This window comes from Zonotrichia leucophrys, chromosome 1A, assembly GCF_028769735.1.
Source record: "Zonotrichia leucophrys gambelii isolate GWCS_2022_RI chromosome 1A, RI_Zleu_2.0, whole genome shotgun sequence".
Taxonomy (NCBI): domain Eukaryota; kingdom Metazoa; phylum Chordata; class Aves; order Passeriformes; family Passerellidae; genus Zonotrichia; species Zonotrichia leucophrys.
In genome coordinates, this window is record NC_088170.1 from 10,971,799 (window position 1) to 10,996,969 (window position 25,171).

Here is a 25,171-nt window from a genome sequence, read left to right on the forward strand (position 1 = left end):
AGCCTTTATTCTATAGAAGAGCTAAATTTTTGACAAGCTTAAATGAAAAGCTTCCTTCCAACAGGTCTAGGAGAACCACAAAAAAGTCAGCTTACATTTCCCATACATGTTAACAGCAGCTCTCACTGAAATAGTTTAGTGAACTGAAGTAGGTTTTGCTCCAGCTCTGATTTCTTGAGTATTACATGATTATGTCAGTGAATTGTGATTTTGTGTAAATAATGCTTCCTTACTTGAAATTGCAACCACAGGATCTTCTACTAATCTCTTGTTCATTTTGGGAAGGTTGCAGAAAGGCCAGGCCTCTGGAAACAGAGTCCAATGAGTCCACCCTCTCTCTAAAGCAGAAAGGCAAAGAAGGGTGAACTTGCAAAATGCCGCTCTCATTTGTTATTTTGGAACAAGAGATATGTCAGCCAAAACCTCTTCATCTTTTGCCTTGAAAGAACTAGGGAGTTTAAAAAGTTTTTCTCCACCATGGATCTCATGGCACCATGACAATTCCTGAAAAATCCCTTCACCAGGATTTCTTCTCCTGGGAAGCTGAGAAGTCTCAGAGAAAAATGAAAACAATAATTATCTGATTGCTTCTCCTGTGTTTTGCTGCTTTGGAATGTGGTTGGAGATTGTTTACCAACTTGCCATTGTTTGATTGGTTTCATGTGAATTGTTTTAACTTAATGACCAATCCCAGCCAGCTGTGTCAGGACTCTGGAGAGGGTCACAAGTTTTTCATTAGTATCTTATTAAGCCTTCTGTATGTATACTTTCTCTATTCTTTAGTATAGTTTTAGTATAGCATTCTTTAATATAATATAATAAAATAATAAATTAGCCTACTAAGAATATGGAGTCACATTCATCATTTCCTTCCTGCCATGGGGGACCCCAAAAATACCACAATCTCAAAGCTGAAGAGAGCAGATTTTTGTACATTCTAGGCTGGTTCTATTTCAAATTGGAAAACGGCTGCTGTTTTCTTTTTCAGGAATTGAAAGACTGACATTTAAAAGAAGCCTCAGTGCACAATTAGCCAAGCACTCAGCTATCAGGGTATGCCAAAACTGAGGCTTTGCACTTGCCCTCCACTCCACATTCCTCACCTCTGGGAACCAGCATTATGCTGCTATTTACATAATCACAGAATTTCCCTAACACAGCTAGATACTTTCCCCATGCACCATCAAATTGTGTCTATGTTAGATAGGCAAGTAAAAGTCATGTCAAGGACATCCCTAGATTCAAAACAGAAGAGAAGAGAGGGGAATGAAAAAACTCTGAAATTTGAAGGATGGAAAGAATTACTTCTCACTGTCTCACTTTTCTTTAAAAAAAACCCCACACAATGAAACCAAACAAACCAAGTAAACCTTTAAATCATAACCAGTAATTGGAAGAACAACATTTATCTAACTTCTGGTGGACATGCAGGCTGAGTCAAAATTATTTAGTAGATACTTTGTATCTGTCTCAATGTCTATTACAAAAGTAAGGCATACAGAGGCTGCTCTCCACATGCACAAAATATTACTAAAATGTAACCTGACAAGCACATTTCTCCTAATGCTGCTATCTTTCAGTGAGAAAGAAAAAAGGAAAAAAAACCATTCTCAGTTCTCAGTGAGTCTATAAGCAGGGACCAGAGTGGTACTGATGAGCAGGGATGGGTGAGAGGCATTTCAGTGGTGCTGCTGTTTAATATCAAACCCCAGTGCAAAGTGGCAAAGGCAGCATGATTCAAACTGAGGAAGAAAGGGGATAACTGCACACACACACACAGAGAAGCAGGAGGGAGGGGAAAAGCAGCCTAATCAAAACTAACAGCAGGATTTCTGCTCACACTTCCAACTGAGAGAAGATAAAACCTTTCATTTTCAGTTCTTGAAAGCAAACCCCTGGAGTCCATGTGGAGAAGAGCTCTGCAAAGAACTATCAACCCTTTGAATTCAGTCATTTGCAGAAGAACTACCCTTTTTCCACCTCCCTGAACATTCTTCCCCATTCTCAGTCATTTAGCTATTAGCATTACTATTACACACTTCCTGACCTTTTCTTTTATATGACAAACCCAAGTGATCCCTTCTGGAGCCTGAAGGTTCATTATCCAAGGCCATTTTAGACCATTTCCCATCCTCTCTCCCCGCTCCATTTCAAGCTGTCTGCTGCTCAAACCACTTCTCTTGACAAGCCTAGGTATTCAGCATCTTTTCCTCTTTTCACTAAAAGGCATCCTGGCCCCAGGTTTTTCATTCTCCTCTGATGAAACCATTCCTCCCACCCTGAAAAATTTTTCCCTGACACACATTTTCCTAATTTAGGGTCAGAATCACAGATGCCATTTGAGAACGCAAATTATATGGACAGGCTTGCAGTGAGACTTAGAGGAACACCCAAAAAGTCTGAACATGCCCTTGAAAGTCAGCAGGAAAACTTGACCTTGACATGTTGGGCATCCAAAAGCACCAGGGCTACACTGACAGGAACCAGCATCTTAGAGGAAACAGTAATAGGAGTGTAACATCCCAAAGCATGCCCAGTGCTAAGTCAGGATTCCCCAAATCTGCAGCAGAGTGTTGCACTATTACAGAAAGACACAACCATAAGAGAAAAGGTTTTCAAAACCAGATTTTCCAAAGCTTGCTGGCACACTTCAACACAGAACATGGACAGGCTCTGTGCAAGCAACTTCTGCCAATGTTTGACTGTCCCGTCTCGGCTGTTCTAATGGCCTGAAAAGGCTCTGGATGGCCTTGGGGCAGCCCGCACTCCAAAGGACGAAAGGAGTCTTCAGGTTTTTCTGTTCTTCAAAGTTGTTTATTAATTCTTACCTACAATATTTTCTCCCGGCCCGACAGAGGTCCGCACAGCAAGCCAGCCATGAGCACACTGACTGCCCTCGGGGCGGTCACTTATCTTTATACCAAAAACTACGTGTAAGATATTTACCTTTTCTCCCCAATACCTTTCACCCTTATTGACAAGTGCACACTCAGTAAGAACCAATCTCAAAGAGCCACCATCACCATCGAAGATGGATGACAAGAAGAAGAAGAAGGACAGGACACACCCTAATTCCTCCATCTTGTCTCCTAGAAACCCCCTGTACCAAGATTCCAAAACCTGTGTTTCACACTATAATTAATCTATCCCTTCACCACTTATCCCCGTGTGATCCTCCCATTCTCATACAGGTGTTACGTCCTGTGCAGGATCAAAGTCTAGCCACCAAACACTTCTAGCAACGTTCCAGGACTTCCGAGCCCCCCCCAAGGATTGTCTCGGGGACTCTGCACATCAGGAATGATGTGGTGAGTTCCCACATCTCCCCCTTCTGTTTGCACTAAAAACACTTCTTTTGCTACCTGACTCATGACACATCTTAGACATGAAAAGATGCACGGGATAACAAGTATGAGGACTAAGAGAATTATTAAGACATATAATGCTATATTTAAAGTTCCTCTCCATATGGGAGAGATATCAAGAAATCCTACCAGATCATGGATCCAAGATCCTTTGATCTCGCCAAGTTTATTTATGCTGTCTTTTATTTTCTGAATACTTTCATGAATTGATCTTGAATGGTCTGAGAGATTCATGCAGCACATTCCTTCAAATTCCTCACGCCCATGTCCATGAGCGAGCAATAGATAATCGATCGCCGCTCTGTTTTGAAGAGTCACCCGTCTTACACCACTGATGTCTTTTAACATGTCACTCAACGTGACAGACACATGATTGAGCATGTTGCATCTGGCTCACCCCTTCTTTGTCTGTCCAGAAGGGATTTCAGGGTGTGATGTGTTCTTTCAATGATTGCCTGACCTGTGGGCGAATATGGAATACCAAATGTATGTTTGACACCCCATCTCTTCAGGAATCTGTCAAGCACCCTGCCTGTATATGTTGGACCATTATCTGTTTTTATCTCCTGAGGCACACCTAATGATGCCAATGCTTGCAGAAAATGTCGACAAGCATGGTCTGCTGTTTCCCCTGCATGTGCTGAGGCAAAGACTGCACCTGAGAATGTATCTACTGAAACATGAACATTCTTGAGCCTCCCAAAGGATGGATACCTCGTGACATCAGCTTGCCACAATTGAAGACTTTGCAGCCCCCGCCGATTGACTGCTCCTGTAGAAGAAGGTGGCTGCACAAGCTGACAGTCTGGACAAGCACTAATGATCTCCCTCGCCTGACTCTTTGTGAGACGAAAGGATTCCATCAGCACCTGTGCATTCTGATGAAAGAACGCGTGACTCAATCTTGCCTGCTCAAAAATGTCTGGCAGTGTTTGCGAAATGGTCATTGTGAACCTGTCTGCCCGAGCATTCCCTTCCACTTAAAACCCTGGAAATGTTGTGTGCGCTCTAATGTGCGTGATAAAATATTCTCTTTCCCTGCTCTCTAGCAACGTTTTCAAGCTCGTCAGACAGGAGTATAAAACCCCATTACTGACTTCTTTCAAGACCGAACCTTCCAATCGTTTGACCACACCTGCAACATATGCGGAATCTGTGACCAGATTGAGAGGTTGTTCAAACAACTGAAACGCTGGGACAACGGCTGGCAACTCCACAATTTGTGGAGAGCCCTGGACCGTCTTTACATCTGATTCCCAATCCCCCGTCGTTGAGTTCCTCCACGTGATCACTGACTTGTGTGCCTTCCCTGAGCCATCAGTGAACACTGTGATCCCATCCAAAGGTTCTTCACTTATTCTTGGTTTCGCTCTGTAACATATTTGTGATTGCAGTATTCTACGTTGTGGAAAATGGATTGTGCAAATTCCTGGAAAAGCTAACAATGCGATTAACAAGTCTTTCGATTGTTGCATTGCCCAATCGAAAGAGTCTTTCTTCAGAGGTAATCTGATGACTGAGAATTCCCATCCTGCCATTGTCAGCAACCTTGTTCTCGCCTTTATGATGATTTGTGCTGCCATCTCTAAATCTGTCAGAAACATTCCCAAATACCTTAAGCAGGACTAAAAAGGAATGACCAGTAGTTCCACTCAGTTTCAAAACTCATTAAGTATTTATCCTCCAAGTGCTAAAATCATATTTTAACAAGAACATATGAATCGTATGGGAGGCAGGAAATTACACTAGACTTCAATATGCTGCTGAAATTTGAAAAACAAAGTAGCAGCAAGAGTGTCTTCTGCAAGATCTATTATTTTCTACTGGTATTTCTGAAGAAGACAGGATTAATTTCATGCTGTCTTACATGATCAAGGGCAGTGTGAGGATAATAATCAAATGTATTCAATTGCTAGCTGCCACAAGTGATAAATACAATGCATAATTAAACAAGCAGCACCTAGACTGCCTGGAGGAAACAATTATTTAGTGCTTTCATTAGGACACACTCATTTCTCTCATTTTTTCAAGGCATTCTCACATTTCAAAAATCAACCCTTAGCTCCATATAACATGAAATTCTACACGTTCCTGTGGCTGCAGCTGCCCAGAAACTGCCTGCTGGAAACAGACATGGCCGGATGAGTGCCCACCTTGTGAGTACAGAAGGATCTGCATCTCCAGAAGAACACAGGTGAAGACCTGGACCAGGTTCTCCAGGCCCAGCAGCTCGAAGACCTCCCTCAGAGGGTAGTCAGAGAGGGGCAGCTCGTTGGGGCCAGGTCTCTGGCAGATGATGGGCTCGTAAACCCCATAAAACTTGAGCGACCTGCCCGGGGGCGGCAGGGGCACCTCGTAGAGGATGTTGTGGATGTAGCTCTCCAGGGGCAGAGGGGGAGGTTGCTGGGAGGTCACTGCCTTGTAGAGCTGGATCAGGAACTTCTTGCAGGCTTGCATGAAGGGCAGAGGGGTGATGAGGCAGATGCACTTGGAGACGTAGAGCGTGTCCCTGCTGATGTCGTAGGAGTTGTAGCGCTGGAGCTTGGCGAGGGATGTGGCGTCGGCATCGTCGATGCTGCTGGCCAGGGAGTCCATGCTGCAGGAGGAGGAGGCGCAGACGCTGCTGTACTGCTCTGCATTGTGCATCTGGTACAGCGTCTGCATGGCTGTGCAGATCTGCTTGCTCGTGACCTCCTCGTAGAAGGTGAGCACAAAGCCGTACGTGCGGGAGCCGTCCTCCCTGGTGATGATGAACGAGTGCAGCTGCGGGTCCCTGTTGTCCGCCTGCGTCCTGAACGACAGCCCCTTGGGCATACACAGCTAAGAGAGGAGAAAAGAAATAGACAGAGTTATCTAAGACACAATTTTATTTTGCTGTTTTTGCTGTGCAGGCACATTGTTTTCATCCCCCGCCTCACAACAAGCCACTTAGCTTTTAAAAAAAAGTATCCAAGAACAAAACGACTAATGCGACTTAAGAGAGAGACATGACTGCAGAAAGGAAAGCACCCTCCAAAATAATCCATCCATTAAGTCATTACAACTCATTTTCATTACTTGCTGAAACTGTTTTCACTACTGAATGGTCTTTGTCCCATTTATTTAAGCATCATAAAAACATCCAGCTCTGCTCTCATTTGCATATATATGCCCACAGTACTCTAAAATCAGAGAGTTGAAGGAAGCATCTTATACCACTGGATTTAAATTACATAGACTTCTTGGAATTCTTTGATCTTCCCTAATTTTCTGGGGGAAGAAAACAACAAACAAACCAAACCCCAGCTGACTGGCAGCTATTACATTTACTTTCTTCTCTAAGTGCTACCAAATAGCTTAGACTGGGTAAAAGGAGGGGCAGGGAGGGAAACACCCAAAATCTATGAAAGCCTCATTTTTGATTTACCACTCTGCAAAATCCCTTGCAATGATTCTGTTACACTGGGTGTTTCTCTGAAGCATGGCCCTAGTGATAAATCAAGGCATTTTTCCAGACATTCTTTGGGAATGCTATCAACCATCTAACAAAAAATAACAAACATCCAGCAAAACTCGCTTGAATTGTGTATCACCAGGAAACTGCTCATGTTCTAGTTAAATAAGTATATTTATAAACAAAGGACTGTAGCTTTATTTTTATCACCTGAAGAAATAAAAGGAAAGAAGAGAAGGAGAACCTTCAAAGGTTCCTTTTCAAAAAAGGCAACAGTAGAAGCCAACTTTACCACGGTACGTAAACCTAGACACAGCTGAGTGCATCCCCTAATGTCTCATCTTGAGCAGGAGTAAACTTCTCTGATGCTGGAAGAGGTCAGAAGAAATAACTAGATATTTTCAGGCACATCCTACCCTGAACTTCAGCAGTGCACCTTGCAGAGACCATTCAAGAGCCTGGTAAAGCTGGCAATTAGGCAAGTGGTCCAGACTCCACAACCGGCTATCAGGCCCCTAAATTATCTAGGACAGCTCTTATGTATTGCTCCAAAAGGTAATGTGTAGGGAAATAAGTAGCCTAGAGTAGGCAGAAGAATTTAATTCAATTGATGGGCTTTGCTGACACAAACCATGAAATTGCAGCTTGAACTGTTTCTGAAGAGCAGTCACATTTTTATTCAAGAGCTTTTTTATTGAGGCATTAACAGCAGTGCCATGGTTAAGGCTTCTCCAATAAAGTAGTAAAAAATGCTTGTTTCACACTTTATTTAAATTTATTCTCCACAATAAATATCTCTCTTAACCTCACTTTTTGGCAGGCTAGCTTAATAAAAATTTATTTCTTTATTTCAATGATGGCTGTAAGCCTTATCAAAGCCAACCAGGCTGAAATCATAGGCTTAAATCTCAAAGCTATCAGAGATGAAATTTTCTTCACTTTACAGAAAAATACCTGGACAAGCAAATTAGATATACTATTACAATCAGGCACAGATAAGCATCAGGAAAATTCAGATCAGCTGAGACTGTTTCAGAAGGCTGGTTAAATAAACTTCCTCCAAGCCTTAATTATTATTCCCTTGTCCTTTATGTACTGGGTAAGCACACACAAAGGGATGCCCATCTATTAAGTTTCAGCCACAACTTGACATATGCAGAATATTGACCTTTTAAGACCCTGGCTGCAAACCTTGGCTCAGAGACTCCTGCTGTTGTTAGACCTAAAAGAGGACACAGGAAAAAGCAGAGGAAAAAAAAAAAAAGATGGGAAGAACTGAGACAGGAGGAATGACCAGGAGTCACTTAAGAAGCTAAGATCAAAAGGAAGAGCCTGTAATCATTTTCCAGCAATACAGAAAGCTTTGAATTTGTAGTTAATGCATGAAAACTTTCATCTTAGTGCCTCGGACATCAATCACTTCCCATCTCATCTGTGTCACACATGCCACAGGAGAGTGTTGGAGAGAAGCTTGGGATGTGCTAAGGGGGGGTGAAATTTTAGCCTGCTGGTATGAATCTGGCTCACTAATGCTGAGAACACAGTCAGTCACCTGCATTGCATCTTTGTATAAATACTGAAAACTATCCAAGATTACTGATCAAAGGACAGGATTTTGGTTTCACTTCACTATTTGTATTTAAAGGTATCCATCAGCAGAAAACTGTGGAATTACACCAGATTTGCAATAAGGCTTATAACCAAGATGGTTTGTAAAAACAAAAGGAAGCTGCACCAGGATAGATAAAGAGGTATCAGCTAATCCATAATCAGTCTCTGAAGTCCTGAGCAGGAGATACCCTTTCCCCAAGTACAGAGGCAGGACACATACCCCCTCATAATCCCTTCCTCCTTCTCCCAATATCATTTGCAGGTATTTCTGACCCAAAGGTCCCCTCTGGACCACTGCCCACCAGCACTGATTCACCTCTTCTCCACTAAATCTTTCACTTTTTAAGCCTCTACCTCTTTCTCATGTTCACAACATTCTGTGGCAGCAAGCTCCATACCCAAGCCACACTGTGGGCGAGGGGGTGAAGAGAAAGATACTTTGCTTTTGTTTGCGTTAAAGCCTGCTCCTTCAAATTCCACCAGGGAACCTCTAGTTCTTTTATTTCAGTACATGAGACATTAAACAGATAATGCTTCCTCGAGTTTCAGAAATACAGGCAAAGATTTATATACCTTGGTGAATCAGAGGGCTAAAATAGGAAGCTCTAATATTCTAAAAATTTCTGTATCTCTTTACTGACAATTTTAGTTTGGTACAACACTTACTTGCAGAATGGCCACAGAAGATGGTGTGTGAGGTTATGCAGGGAAAACCACAAAAAGCAGCAGGGGGAGAGACACAATTTCCTATTAAAGGGAACTCTGTACTTTGACATATACTTTGAAACAGAGCGAAAACATGACTCCTTTGCAGCTTGATTGCTGGAACTTCAGGGGGCTATTTTTAAAACAACAGGATGGTTCCAGAAGGCAATTGAAATTCCTTAGGCATCCAGCAAACAGAGTTCTCACAAGTTACCCTTCAAGGATTTATGCATTTTCTTCTCTGAGGAAAATTGCTTCTGGAAGCTCACATAAAGCAAACATATAGGCAGAACTAATACAGCAAGGCAAGATCAGAAAGGCCAATAATTGCCTCAAGAGATTCTGTGGAGGTGGGTATTACGTTAAATGATGTTTCAGATCAAAACAATAAAGAAGTTTTCCAAAAGATAATTTAAAAGATCATTAAATACTGCTGCTGTTCGTAAATGCTTTCTTTTTCTCCAAGACACATTGCAAATGAAAGATGTGTTCAAGGCAGCTCAGTTCAATTATTCTAATAGGTCTCTTGCTGGTTTTAGCATTCCATTTTTGTCCAATACTGTGATCACACTTCATGAATATTAGACATTCTCCACTGTAATGTGAGAGACAAATAACACAGCAATTCCAGCTGCTTTATTCCTGCTGCACACCCCTCATTACTTCATACTGGAACTCCCCCAACGCAAAGGCAGAACTAAAAGGCATAAATAACCTTGGCAGTTGAGCTATTACCATCTTAACTGCTGACAAAGCATTGCTCTGAATCCTTCATGCCTTCTCTATCAGCACAGTGATCGGGAGACCAGCCCAAATACCACCCCAAATCCAGCAGTGCACATTTGGAAGCAGAAGACACAAATCCCCAGCTGTCAACAGGCAGAGGGAGTGGCCAGGCTCATCTCTGCCCTTCTGTGCAAGTGCAGGGCCACAGTATCAGCTCTCTGTGTCACTGCTGCTCCCAGCTCCTGTGCCTTCCTGTTAAATATCTGTCAGAATGCTAAAAATAAAATTCAGTGGAAATTGAGATGAGCGGCAGATTTCGACATCTCCATGACTGCAGGGAAGTTCCAAATGCATTTTTTGCATTTACAAAAGCCAACTTAATGTGGGTTTTACATATTCCCCACCTCTCCATCTGCTGGGTGAGGGCCAGGAGATTCTCCAGACTTCTCACTTGCACCACACAATGAGGTCACTCTGTTTTGAAGCAGGTGATGTGCTGTCCTGCCTTGCTCAAATGCAAAGCTCATCTAACCTAGACTGGGGGAAGGCCCTCCCTAATTTTCCAATGTTGACTTAGACACAACTCACATTTTTGAAAACAGCTACAATATTGTTCAGTGTTACTGTCACAACAATTGATTACTCTTAAATTAAGAAGCATATGGCATTTTCTGTACTGGGAAGCTCAAATATCTATTGTTTTTGTCAGGTTATGTTCTTAACAAGTGCTTTGGTGATTTTGGAATCATCCTTTAATTACCAGTTCTTCAGAAAAATTCCCAGTGGATTATCAGTCTTTCAGCTGTCACTGCCTCCACTCCAGGAACTGTTTCCCCCCTCCTTTCCCAGTCCATGGGGCTCAGCCACACAAATGCTCACATCAAATATAACTGAGAGGAAAGAGATGTACAGGAGATGTACAAGTGCAGAGCTGCCATCAAAAGTGACGAGCAGCAAAAGCTGTGGTTTAACTAAATTCCAGCTTCTGCACAAAGATTGCTCTTTCCCTTGTCTGCAGAATCCAGGTGTTTTGTGCTCCAAAACCTCACATGGATATCAGGATCTTAAAAATTCCTTGGTTTCCCTCCTTCCCACCGGGGGATTGCTATCCTAGGTGACCCCACCCCTTCTCAACCAGTCCCTGGGATGCTGCTTGGACTTGTTTGATCACGCAGCACACTCAGAACTAACAAGCGAACGCAGCACTTTGCTTTTGTTGTGCCTGAAAGTATCCTGTGTTTTCACAACACCTCTTCCTCTGCAGCTTTCCATGCAGCATGCCCAGTGAGTGCTCTTAGTCCCAGCAGAAGCAGCACAGCCACAAGAGCATCACAAGAGCTGGTTGGAAACAACCCAGGAATCTCTTGAGAGCCAATGCTGTGGGTAACAATTTGGGAAGAGAGCTCTTCTCTACCTACCATGTTGACAGCATCCTGGTCAAAGGGGTTCCACTCAATGTTCTGAGGATAATGAGCCAAAACTTTGGACTTGAAGGTTCTTCTTAGGGGACTCTGGTCAAAATTCTCTCCTGCAACAAATGAAGAAATAATGACTTGAAACAGCACCGAGGCTTCAGAGAGAGCTGACTTGGGTTTTCTTTTCTTTTCTTAATCAAATCTGATAGACATTTTGACTCTCAGAGGTACTACTTTTAAAAGAGAAACAGAAAAGATTCCCATTCAGTCTGACCTTACCCTCCTTCCCACAAAATCTTACTGCAGTTGCAACACAGCTTCCAGTTTAGTATTTACAGAATGGAAATGTATTGTCAAGAGAAAAATCACTGCTGAAATTTTACAGAAAAACACCTTGCAATCAACTGGATTCTTGACCTTCTCCAACAGCTTGAGTATCTAGAGACAGCTTTACTCAGTCAGTTAAAGAGCACTTTCCCTCAAGTTTGTCAGAAGTTGTCTTTAAGGTCAACAAAAAATATGAGCACCTCTTGGCTATTATAAATTATTCAAGCATTCATTATAGATGATATTTTTTACATCATGTGAAAATTAAACATTTATTTTTTCTACATTAAATTTCAAGGACATTACTTTCTCCACACAAGGAATCCAGCTAGTGCAAAGAGGAAGACTGAAATTAGACTTCAGGCAGAAATGCATCCAGTTATCAGCATACAAATACTGCATTTCACAGTGATGTTGTTACTGGAGTTCTCCCCACTAGATTGTCTACAGCATGCAGAACAGTAATCAAACCAAGGAGTTCTTAAAATTTATTAATTAAGTGACCATCTATTACACTATCACATAAAACCAGCTCTTGCCACAGCACTAATATGCAAGTGCATTCTGAGAAAGGATTTTAAATCTTTTCCATCCCAAGTAATCTTTAAGATTTTAAAGGTATTGTTATTTTTATACAACACTTATTTTGAACACAGGATTTAGACACATTGCAGCATCATAGTAGTGGAATCATCACCCTTGGAAGTGTTCAAAAACATGTGGATGTGGCATTTGGGGATATGTTTTAGTAGCAAAAAGGCAGTGCCAGGTTTAATGGTAGGATTTGATAATGTATAAAGATCCTCCTCAAGCTCAGTTACAAATTCCGACCAAATACACAAAAAACAGAGATCATTTCTCTATTTCAGAACGTGGCAGTAGAATAACCTCTTATTTTGGTCCAAAAGTTCTTTGCAGAGCCATTAAAGACAGTGTCATCCACCATTTCCCAAAATTTCGCAAAATAAAGATCCTACCAAGCAAAGCCAGCAAAAATTTTCTATCCAGGTATGTACCTAGACATACTCAGCAACATTTTTAGTTCTTAGAATCAAAAAGTAATTAACATGCTTGCATAATCAAACAAATATGCACGAGGTTATTTCCCAATTAGCTCTTCAATCATTCTCACATCTAACGGAGTTTACCTTACCACTGTGACTTGGCAGAAAGGCAGGTATTTGATGCTAAATTTATTTGGCTGCTTCTACTAAAAGTTAGAAGAGAATATCTGGATGACTTAATGAAGTTCTCTACTGCTAGCACTAAGTGACTGCTGAAGTTTAAATTTATTTAAAGGTTTCCTTTCTCATGACAGAAAAAAATAGAAAAAAAAACTTGGTTATCAAGTATAAGTATTACTTTAAGAAATCCATCTGCCCAAAACCAGCAGTTAAAATGTCCCTGTAGGCTGACAACATGGATTCATTTTATCCAGGAAAATAAATGGCACAAAAAACTTACCTTCATAGAGTCTCAGCAATGTTTGCATTTTACCATTCCAGTAGTTTAAGAAAAATATAAACTTTAGGTAAAACACACATAGAGAAAATGCTATTCTCTCAATCAGTGATCATGAGGGAAAAGCAAAGAGCCAAGACACCACACTGGAGTAAAATCAACCTGTCTGTCATTAGCTTGAAAGGACATGACATTGCACCCTCCATACAAAGCTGCCTCACAGAAAGACAAGGAGGGCAAGCTTTGAGAGGAGATACATAAATTAGAAAAAAAAATAATACAAGGATGTGACAGGAGCAGCCTGTGAGTGAGGGTGAAATGCCATCATTTGCCCAAACTAGCAGGAAACAGCCCAATTCTCAGCAAAACCAGACGAAAAGCATGGAGCACAACAGCCAGGCAGCTGGAAGAGAACCACGGGGAGCAGAATCTCCTTGGCAAACATGAGGGAAGGGATCTGGACTGAAAGGTGCCTGATCTTCACAGCCTTGGTAGCTCTGAACTGCTGAGTCACACGTGGCACAGAGAATTCACAGAGCTGTTACTCCAGATGAACAGTGAATTTCCATTAAACCTCCCACACACTTCTAAGTGCTTCTTTGCTAACTTTCCAAACAGGATTAGCAAGGCACATTTAAAGTGAACCAAGTATTAAATGCAAATTGAATCCATTTGCTAAAATACCAATGGCCATATAACACTACTATACGGACAGGAACATAGTATTTGATGCCTGCTGCCCATGCAAACAGCACAACTCTCAGAGGCAAATTTAAAAATTGGGTTTGAATTCAATCCTTTTGCATTCAGGATTTTTTTTTTTTAATCAAGTACTTTTAAAAATTGTGTAAAATGTGTCAGATTCAGCTTCCATTTCATTTGGATACTACATCCTATTAATGGTACTCTTTAAACAACTTGTGCCTTCCTTTAAGGAGCTGGCTTTTAAAGGGACATTTAGTTTCAATAAAAAGCAAATAGTGAAGCAATGGATGCTAGATCAAGAAAAAACTGTGCTAATTTAATTTCTAAACAAAAAGATTGCTCAAAATTAGAAAAAAAGCCTGATCTGTGTTTGGATGAAAGACAGAATTACTAGGGAAATGCCGCTACAGTCATGAAGTTGTTAATCATGATGAATTTCATAAGTGTGATCCTACATTAAAATTTAGTGATCTTCAAGTTTAAACAGATCTGTTTCAATTATTGTCACAGTGACAGAGGCACACAAAGCTTTGTACCAAATAGGCAGAGGCATCTTCCACCCTCTGGTCCAGGGAATGCCAGCTATCTGTCACTCCTTCCAGGCTCTGGAACACAGACAGGAATGCCTGTGACTACAGAAACAAAAATATCTTTTATTCCTTTAGAGGAACACAGCTATGCACAGTGCTCATGGTGACCACATCTGTGACAGCCTCCTCTAATTAAAAGTGCTCAGCACACCCAGCTATGGCCTCTCCCTGCAGATGGAATTTTGTTAAGCTTATTTAATAACAGGATGACCCTGCACAAGAAGCAAATAATACACAATGTCTGAGTGAGAAAACAATGTGGGCACAGGAATAACAGTGCTTGGCTGGGGAGCAAGCAAGCTGTTAATTGTCAGGCTCAGGATCTGGTTAGTTTAAGTAGTGCAGAACTGCTTTGCTGCTTTTCTCCCATGCCTCCCCAGGATGCCAAGGCGGCAGGGAGAGGCTGAGCAGAGTTCAAGGACATGCTAACTCAAAGCTCTTATTTCTGACTTCACATTCTCAAAATCTCACAGCAGAGGATGGAGATTATAAGAAAGGGAGGACTGGGACAAGGCAGACAAAACAGTTTTCATTCCAAAGTTTTAAAATCTGAGTTGTCTGTAAGACAGTAGTGGAATTTGGGGGGCTGAGGAAAAGTGTCATGGACATATTTTCTGAAAAATCCTTTTGTTAGGATTTTTTGTCCTGAGTAGCTGAGAAGCCTCAGAGGAAAAGAAAAACAATTATCTGCTGCTGTGGAATGCAACAGGTCCATCTTTGATTGTCTCATGTGGTTGTTTTTAATTAATTGCCAATCACAGTCCAGCTGTCTTGGGACGGTGGTCAGTCATAAGATTTTATCATTCTTTTCCATTCTTTTCCTTTGCTAGCCTTCTGATGAAATCTTCTCTTTCTTCAGTATAGTTTTAATATATCATTTTCTTTTAATATAATATCTATAATAAAATAATAAATCAACCTTCTGAAACATGGAGTCAAGATTCTCATCTCTTCCCTCATCCTGGGACCGCCAAAAAGGAGGGCAGTGTCTAATCTTCCTTTTGTATGCCAATATGTAAAGGAATTGATGGATAATATTTAAGCAGGAAACTATAGGGGGATGTGTACCCTATCAATAGATCTAAATTATTTGGAATTTTTGGGGGTATGTGTCTATGTGAACCTCACCAGTATTGCTTTTTAAATCTAGACTGCAAAATAAGCTTCCCTGATGTGTCAGGAAACTTTGTGTCTCTGTAGCAGAAAATTTGGTGGAGCTGAACCTTCCAGTTCCCCATATTCACAAATCCACACAACTAAGCCTTGTTAGATTTCTGGGTAAGTATCCTGTAAAAACGGCCTCATGCAAGATATTGTTCAGTCTATTATGCACAGAGATCTAGCACAGTCTCCTCTCCACCAATATATTGACAATATACTGACATCACTAGTGGGATTTTGCTGGAGAACCACATCTGCCAAGAGAGCTTCAAGAAACAGAACAAAATTTTCCAAATATTGATTTCAATTAGGTAAAAGAATTTAAAAATCCAAGAGGTTTGGTTTTGATTTGGATCTGTGATTTTCAATTTGATTCAAGAGGAGTTAGAAGACTGAAAATAAAGAAATAGAGAGGTCCTGATCATTGTTTTATCCTTAACCCCTCTTTACCTGAGGTTTTGTCTGCAGTGTCTGAGCTCTTGCCATGGAGATCTGCTTGTAGATATTGGTACAAGACTACACAACATAACAAACAGAAATAAAAAAAAGCAAGTATGAACAAAATGAAAATATATACATTCTACTGGGGAAGGGGAAAAAACATGAATCAGACATTAAACATTCCCCCTCACAATCTCACTTCCCCCCACTACTGGCAAAGGGTAAATCCACAAGACAAATAAAACCTTCCAGGACTGGATTACTGTAGAGGTGTTGAATGCAATGACAGACATGGCAGAAATACTTGTCAAAATTAGTAACAAGATTAAATTCTCAGTACTTCAAACAACACACTGCTTTACAGCTTCCCTATTATGAAAGGCATCTTTGTTCACATATTGAGCCCTTCTAGAGCCTGAGAAAATCAGGGGCAAAAACACATCAGTCCTTCAGCTAGTGTTGAACTAAACCCAAGAAGTTTTATATAGGATAATACTGTTAGCTATGTTGTTACACCTTCAATCCTGTACTGCACACCATTTTCAGGACTTACTGAAGTTACCTAATAGCTCTATTCATCATTTCTGTCTCATAACTGGGTGTTTTTAGACTAAGACTTGAATAAATAAGCTATGTTTAGAACTTGGGTGAACAAACTTTATGTGTTCCAGCAACAGCTACCACTTCTAAAGGAAGAGCTTCCTGCTAGCATGTCTAACTGAGGCTTCTTCTAACTGGCTTGCTCATCTCCTGCAGACAAACAGAAATGTTTCCACAGATGCCTTGGCACTTCTGTGTCAAAAGAAGGTCACATCCACACAAAGGCATCACACAATCCTCCTCAAGTTCAATCTCTTTACAGAGCTGGCACCTATGTTAAAGCTGCAATAGCAGTGACCTCTTTGGTGATTCACTCTCTAGGTGCAAATTCAGAGTGGCTCTGCTACAACCTCCTACTGAGTGTCAATCCAGACACCGGTGCAGGGGACACAGATAGCTCTGCCAAGGCCAGATTTCTTGGGAAGGCAACCCTCCGCAGAGGGCACAGGAGTTCTTTCAGCAGAGATTTTCAGATGTGAATATGTATTTCAGGATAATTTTCTCTTTCCTTTAGGAGGCACCTGAAGACAGCCCACATTCAAACCTGCAGGATGATGCTTCTCCACTCCATATGCCTTGAGTAATTTCATTCTAATTTTGATCTGTTTGAACTAAAAGTTGCGTAAGTATTAAATGAAATGAAATTGTCAAAACTAGAGAGATGCCTCTTGCTAAATGGCCCATATCCACACTACCTTTACAAGTCTCTCTGCCAGGCTGTCCTTTCAGCTCTCCCCTAAAGATTTTTATTCAAAGGGAATTTGGCACTGAGCTTCCACAGAGGTAGCCACCGCTGCAATAGGAAGAGTGAAAAAGAGCAACCATGAAACAATGTATAACCAGATGCTCCAGGACAGGCTCCGGTTTGATGCCCATTTCAGCACTTTGACCATTTATTATCATCAGTCACATGGCTAAGCACCCCCAGAAGTGATGTAAAAACTCCTGCACAGGAAGTCAAATTGCCAGCAAGGATAAAAACACAGAGCTATGGACACTCTTCTGTGTTGCACCACCTAATTCTTTACACAAACAAAATGTCATGAAGCACTATTAGTGCCACAAATTACTTACACTTGGAAAAGGTGCAGTATTTAAAAAATTCTATTAAAAAGGAGATTTGTTCACATAAACATGTAATTGTATGTCTATATAAAGAGGAAAGGGCTTTTAAAATGAGAAATTTTTAAAATGAGAAATTTAGTTTGCCATAATCTCTTCCTTCTGTCCTTGATTAAAATACTAAACTGTTTGCCTACTGAATAACACTATACAGCATCAACACTGTCAGTCTTAAAATAGCCCCAGGTGCCAGCTGCCAAGAGATCACAGACATGTCACTACATTAGTGAGTAAGTATGAATTACCCCATCCCTTTTACACCAAAATTGCATTATAATCTTGTCAAATAAAAAAAAAAAACCAATTAGGTCAGTTTGGGTGATTTTTTGCAGTGGAGCAGGTGGAGCTTAATAAACAGGTGCCCAAGGCATGGTGCTCCTACACAATTACCTTGGAGTCTGTCTGCAAAGGCTGAAGGCAACAGCGGAGCAGGTATAAAACCAGACCTGTACTTATAAGTACAGGGAATTATTTATACTTTGGGCCTTTATTTTCTCTAGAAATCAAGGTGTGGAATTCACTATACTTTTCATACTTCCTTTACAAGTATGGGCTCCCAATCTTGGGAAAACATGTCCCAGAGATCGTTGGCCTATCCTGGTCACATACCAGTGGCATATTTTCTTTTCTGTTACATGTTTATATTCAAACCTGCTGTATCTTTTGAACACTTGATATAGAATGAATGAGCATTTCTACTAATAGAGAAAATGATCCAAGCAACAATTAAAAGTTCATTTAAAGTGAAGTTGTATACATCATAATTCTTAAACTGCTTGCTAAGTCCTTGTTCAGTTACACAGGACAGGAGCAAGATATGACACTATATGAGACTGAAGAGTTTGAAATGCAGCTCTCAGTTCCCAAAAGAACATTAATGATGGCAGAGTGACAAATGTTCAAGCAGGAAAAAGACACTGGCTCAGGTCCTTAAACACAGCAGGATGCCAAAGCCTGTCCAGCAAGGGGATCCTTGGCTTTGGAGCAACAGGCACCTGACTACTGGGCTGAACCATGAAGAAAATGAAAGTATTTCAGAAGCCATCACATTCCTGTGAAGCTTGAACAGCTTCTTCCTACCCACTGCAATGCCAGTTTCCCTCTCCTTGCTCCATGTGTTCACCTCCCTTCAGAGACAGGACACAGGACCAGGTGCCCAGTCAGGCCTTTGGCACAGCACGTTTCATGTTTGTGCTTTCTACTCACTTACAGGGACAGGGTCAAGTTCAAATGCATCTAATTTCTGTGTTAGAATATGATGTTGCATTCTCAGACTGGTTTTGAAAATAGTCTCACCAGTATAATTTCTGACTCGAATCTTAAAATAGGTTTTGTTCTCTACTCCACTGTAGAGGTACATTACAGAGGTAGTACCAGAGTCTTGTCTCAAGATGTGCTTTGTTACAGTTGGCATTTCTGGAGAAAAGATAGGGAAAAATCCCACCAAACCCCACACACAAGTAGAACCTATCATCCTGAAAATCCCTATACTACTACTGTTCAGGTTTGTGTGCAACAATGCAGGAAAGAAAGGGGAGCTTTTCAGAAAATTTTGCTTTGGGGCTTTTTTAAGACAGGGACACACAGTTTTATTTTTATAAATCCAGTCCATTTTAAACTGGGCTGTTAAATTAGGGATTTTTTAAACCACTCTGCAATGCACATACATCATGCACTCATATTAATCTCCATTCATCAGGAAGGCAAGTTTCGGGTGATTTGTTACTTGAAGTCAGAAGCAATTTCACCAAAAATGCATTTATAGAACATCTCCTGCCGCCCAAATTAAGCTCAGCTTGTAAATCAGTACAAGAAAAGGAAGAAGTTTAATCTCACCTGGACCATTTTCAGCACCAAATAACTTTGACATCAACAGAGCATGAAGATGTCCACACTGCAGCTTTAATACCCATCTAAACCCAGCTAAGCCTTGTTTTTATCTACCTCACACAAGCTTGAGAGCTCAGTTCCCTGGACTCAGCAACCTTCCCCTGGGATTTCCCCAGATTAAAGGAAGCCCTTCCTTGCTGATGTTGCCAAGAGCTATCCCTTGATGTGCTGAGCCACACCGAGGATGCAAGGGACCCTGGTTGGTTTTTTACTCAGCACTGCCCACATAAGCATGCATCAGAAAGAAGCTATCCACAGTTTCTGAGGAAGATTCTTCTTCCAACAGCACATTCCACAGCCCAACCCTGGCACACAAGATGGACACCGACAACACCCTGAGAAGGGACAGTCTCACTGCAGCCCTTTGAAGAGCAGGCCCACACCTGTGAGGTTTACACAGATGGGTTCCTCAGTGGGGCAAAAGGAAGATTTAGAAAGGCTGGGCCCAGAAGTGGCTCCCCACTGCAGTGAGTTACATCTTTTGCACACCCTTTACAAGCACAGGGTTACAAGAAGGCAGCTGTCACCTGCCAAAGGCTGCAGCTGCTAGCTTCATAAAAACTTAGTTAATATGTGGTCTTGGTGAGAAAAGGGTCAGGCAAAGAAAGAACTTTACTGCTAGCAGCCAACAAGGCCCTTTCACTGGCATAAAGTAGAAGCACTCCCTTGTGTAGCACAAACTTTATTTAGGGAGTTTTGAGCAACTGCTATAAAAGTTGCTGCCAATAAGGAATTGGCCTTATGACAATCTCCAAGAGCCAGTCTTCCACCAGTTTTCAACAAAGCAATCCTTTCAGAAGACAAAAACCTTCTGCACACTGAAAAGTCACAAGAACCCTCAGGCAAGGCTTGAAACTACCAGAGCTTCCGGATGGAGAAGGGTGGCAAGCAAGAATGGAGCTGCAGAGACAAGGATATGCTGCCCACACAGCCACATTCATCTTTAAAAGCTGATACTTCCACTAAAGAGCTACCTGCAAACCATTTCAGTTTGCAGACTTCTCTCAGCTGCTTCAACCCAGCTGGACCACAGTAAGTGGAGATTCAGCATATTGCTGCAAATGCTTTGAAAGTGGGCAAAGCTGTCACCAAAGCACCAAGGCATTTAGACACCATGCTGGATGATGCAGTTGTTAGCTTTGGGGGGGGAAATGGAATTTTGTCAACTAGAAGTGTTAGAACATTATTAAAAGGCAAAAACATCATCTTGAAAGAAAGATCAGTTGTAACTACCCCATGAACATCTCTACAGGTGTTAGACAACAGCAGCCGAATTTACAATCTGAAGTTTACAGAAGGGATCATTAAGTGCATCAGTGCACAGTGATTGTGCATGTAAGCCACATGAAGAATATTCTTTATGCTTGTGTAAACCTTAAGTAAATCATTACTAGTTAGATGAGTTAGATACAGCTTTAGGTTTTATACATTGCCACAGAGCTCTATTTCAGATGAAGTACAAACCACCAGATTTAAGCTTTATCACTCCTGCCAATTTTGTGGCTGGTTTCCAAGTTTACTGAAAATACAGAAAGCTGACACCAGGACCCAATCACCAGGTCACTGTAAAGTTTCAGGATTCAAATCCAAAGGCTTGGACAAACAATTTCTGGATCCAAACTAGATTCCAGGTGGAAAACTCAAAGCACAGCATCATTTCTACCATGCCTCTAGATTTAGTTCAGGTCCCTACAAAGACTGCCAGAACCAAAATCCTTTGGCTTCCCTTAAAGCCTTGGGGAGTATTAGGTGCCAAAGCATCTGTGGAAAGAAGGATCTCACTTGAAAAGGCCAGAAGAGTAATTGTGTCTGGGTACAGCTCACAAATGCCCATGTGCCTCAAATCCTTTCTTCCCCAGTCCCACTTGTCCCCAGAGACATCTGGAAATGAAGACAATTCTGCAAGTGCAGCCCTTGTGCCTCAAAAACACTGTTTCAAGGTTTCTGCTGCATTTTCTCTCAGGTGTATTTTGGGGTTGCTTGCTCTCCCAACAATCCAGCTTTAAACCCCAGGATACACCTTCCACTGCCATCAACAAGATCTCTTAAAGAACACAGAAAAGTGCAAAAGGCTCTCTGTCTTTCAAGTACCGCTGTTGCCAAAGCCCAGCAATGAAAACCAGTGTTTGATCATTTCTCCCCTCACATTTCTACAGCCACTCCAGTGAAAAACCCTCTATCAACAGATAGTCATTTAAGAACGGCATACGTTTCAGGGATGTTTTTAGACCCTAAAGCTAAAAAGGCTCATGAGAGCCACAAAAGGGAACAGGGAGCAATTCCTGGCCTGAAACTGGGTTGAAGAGAGCCAGCAGGACAAAGAGAATACACAGAAAGGAGAGTAAGAAATTGAAGCACACTCTCAACTAAAGTGCATGTCTTACCTATTAGTCAGTGCCCTCTTAGTAGAGATGAAAGCAGCAGAGAGGAGAGATCTAAACAAATCTAAAATTACTTGGCATTTAAGCAAATGTTTCCTCTTCACCACTAATCCACTAATCTTTGGGTGCCTGGATCCCAGGTTGATTGGCATGCTAAAAATACACAGGTAGAAGACAGGTAACTGCTGCTCTAATTTTTTACATAAGCATGAGCTGTCACCAACTCCAGATCTACTCGAAAACCAAGGCTTTTAGAGCTACCTCAAGCAGACACCAGAACCCTCCTGGCCATTGCACACAACTCCTGTTATTTCTGCACAACACATGTTATAGTATTTTACACCTTCCTTTGGCATAAAGTGGAATTTTATGGATTTAAATAAAATGCTTCACCTAATGAGGCGAACCATGCCATGCTGTTTTGGAGCCTCAGTAGCTGTTACAAAATTACACATTAGAAACGGAGCATTTCACACTGAGCAGATCAAGGCTGGATTAGCCACAGACCAGAGCTGAACACACTTTAGTACCTATGGTTTCTGTGACTGTACAAAGCCTGGAAGGTCTAAAAAATGCAAGGAAGTGCAAACAAAAGGAGAGAGAATTAACACAATGTTTGGGTGTAGCAACACAACTGAAAGAAAATTAACACAATCTATGGGTGTAGCAGCACAGTTGAATGTAGTGGTGTCTTGGTGTGAAGTGTAGAACAGCTAAATCTGAACATCCTGTTGCAAAAAAACCAAGAGTATTGTGATTTTGCTTTAGAAAAGTTGTTATGCCTTCAAATCAAGGCAGAAAAGAGTAATTTTGGGTGCTTGAGGATAGGTTTCAATAGTCCCCACTCAACATTCCCCATAAAACATAAGCCCACCAACTCAAGATCACTTCTCTGTGTAAGAAAGAGCATCATGCAGTGTATTCACAACCACACACATGTGCACACTCCCTTCCCCACAAAGAAAGGGGAAAAGCAGGAACAATGCTCCAGGATAAAAGCACCTGGGGTCTTCCACAAAATGGCCTGAGCAACAACAGAGGCAGTCCCCAAACCTGGACACCAGCTGGCTCCTAATTCCTCACAGCAATGCAGTAGCATCAGGAGCTCCTGTGGGATTAAAATTCCCATCTCAAATCAGGCAGCATCCACACATGTCAGATTAAAGAGACGCAGGCATTTGCATACCTCTTCAGGGTTTGACAGGTTGGTGGTGATTTATTCTGTAACCTGCAGAATACACACCAGGAGCATCCCTGATGGATGCCTCCTGCATGCAAAGGTTAACAGGTCTGTGTGCATTACATTAAATATTTACATTAAAGAAACATTTTTTTTCATATTTAAATGGGAAGCACATACAAGAACAAAGACCCAAACTAAATGATATTTGTGACAACAAATGATACAGATTTCAGCAGTTACACAGGTGTTAGCAATAAGCTAAGCAGGGGATACCTGAGCACAAGTATTACTGGATATTTGCTAAAATAAACTCTGTAGTTTTACTATCAGAATGAAAATAAAAAATACCTTCTTGGTAAGGACTGTAAGATGATTCACTAATAGTAAATTACCACAGACTATAATGAATATTTCAAGGGTTTCACATGTATACAGGCAATCAGTCCAATGGGGCTGTGTCCGGTTTTCGGCTGTTTGAAGGGCCTGGAAAGGCCCGGAGTGGCCTTGGGGCAGCCCGCGTATCAAAGGACGAGAAGAGGCTTCAGTTCTTCTTTCGGTTTTTATGTTTATTAATTGTTTATCTAAAAGATTTTCTTTCGGCCCGACAGAGGTCTGCTCAGCAGTCAGCCATGAGCACACTGTGTAGCCCTCCGGACAGTCACCTATCTTTATACCCACGGTTACGTGTACAATATTTATCATTTTTCCCCAATCCTTTTTATTTTTATTGTCCGGTGCACTTTCAGTAATGACCAATCCCAAAGTGCCACCATCACCAAAGAAGATGGAGGAGAAGAAGAAGAAGAAGAAGGACAGGACACGCCCCAATTCCTCCATCTTACTTCTCTAAACCCCCCTGTACATAAATCCTAAACCCTGTGTCTCACCCTCTAATTAACTAATCCCTTCACCATTCACCCCGGTGAAGTCCTCCTATCCTCATACAGGTGTCGTCTCCCGTGTAGGATCAAAGTCCAGCCACCAGACACTTCTGGCAACATTCCAGGACTCCCGAGCCCCCCAAGGGTGGTCTCGGTGACTCGGCACCTCAGTCCTGAGGTGCTGAGATCCCACAGGGCTGGTCTCCAAGCTGTCACAAGAACAGGCAGTGCATGTGGGGAACAGAATTCCCCTTTGAAATTAAAACCACTATGTATGTATGAGATTAAAGGAATCTGAGCACTCACATACATCCTACAGCTGCAAATTCAAGGGTCATGAAAAAATTTCAAAACACTGAACTTCTGGCTAAACTTATTTATGAGGCAAAACAACAAAGCTTCCAAAACATGCTTCTTATGCCTCTGAAAAAAGCTGGTTGCTAAAGTAGGACTTCACCCCAGGCTTTGAATTCAGCAAGGTTGATTCTCTGTTTATACTGTTATGACAGCCTGAATGTGACTTATTTTAATGCAGAAATATGAAACTTCAACCTGAATCTGTATTTTGCAGCATCAGAGTATACATTTATAAACAGCCTGAGGAACTGAGTGTTCTAGTGGTGCTCCTGGTTAACCCCTTCCCAAATTATTGCCTCCCTAAAGAAACACGCTTCTGCCACCCATCCTGGAGATCTCAACTATTTGGTGTGTTCATCCAGAGATCTTTCTCACCCTTCCTGCTTCCCTTCTTACACTGGAGCATCCCAACAAAGCTGCTTTAGGCTGTAGGTTAAGCAGTGAGCCCTGTTTCATTCAGGTCAGAACACTTGGATTTTACAGTGAAGGAGGAAGATGTATCCATCCTGCACTAAAGACACTAATCCATGTCACTTCCCATCTCTCCACTGCTTTCTCCCTGCCTCAAGAGCTGATGGATTTTGATGCAGCCCACAGGAGGAGATCTTGAGCAGGTGAGGTGATGGCAGCAAAACCTGAGCCCCACACAGGTACAGCTCCTCTCCAGGTTAGATCAAAGGGCAATTGCCTTACCCAAATGATAACACACACACACACTCACATGACCCTGCAATAGTCATCCACGTGGAATCTGAGAGGTTTGCACTTTCTTAGACAAACATCTACACTGCTGCATCTCCCTGAACTGTCAGGGCAT

At 41.7% G+C, this 25,171-nt stretch overlaps 1 protein-coding gene across 4 annotated transcripts in view; it reads right to left on the reverse strand.

Annotated features, from left to right (window-relative positions):
• DENND5B (DENN domain containing 5B) overlaps positions 1-25,171 on the reverse strand; it is a 109,337-nt gene that overhangs the window by 48,926 nt on the left and 35,240 nt on the right. For 2 of the 4 annotated variants that reach the window (XM_064737544.1, XM_064737558.1), the window contains exons 2-4: positions 15,950-16,015; positions 11,259-11,368; positions 5,519-6,185 (exon numbers count right to left, since the gene is read on the reverse strand). In XM_064737544.1, the coding sequence (XP_064593614.1) occupies positions 5,519-6,185; positions 11,259-11,368; positions 15,950-16,015 (843 nt within the window). The remainder of the gene's footprint in view (positions 1-5,518; positions 6,186-11,258; positions 11,369-15,949; positions 16,016-25,171) is intronic. The other 2 variants (XM_064737552.1, XM_064737565.1) reach the window with 1 other exon arrangement.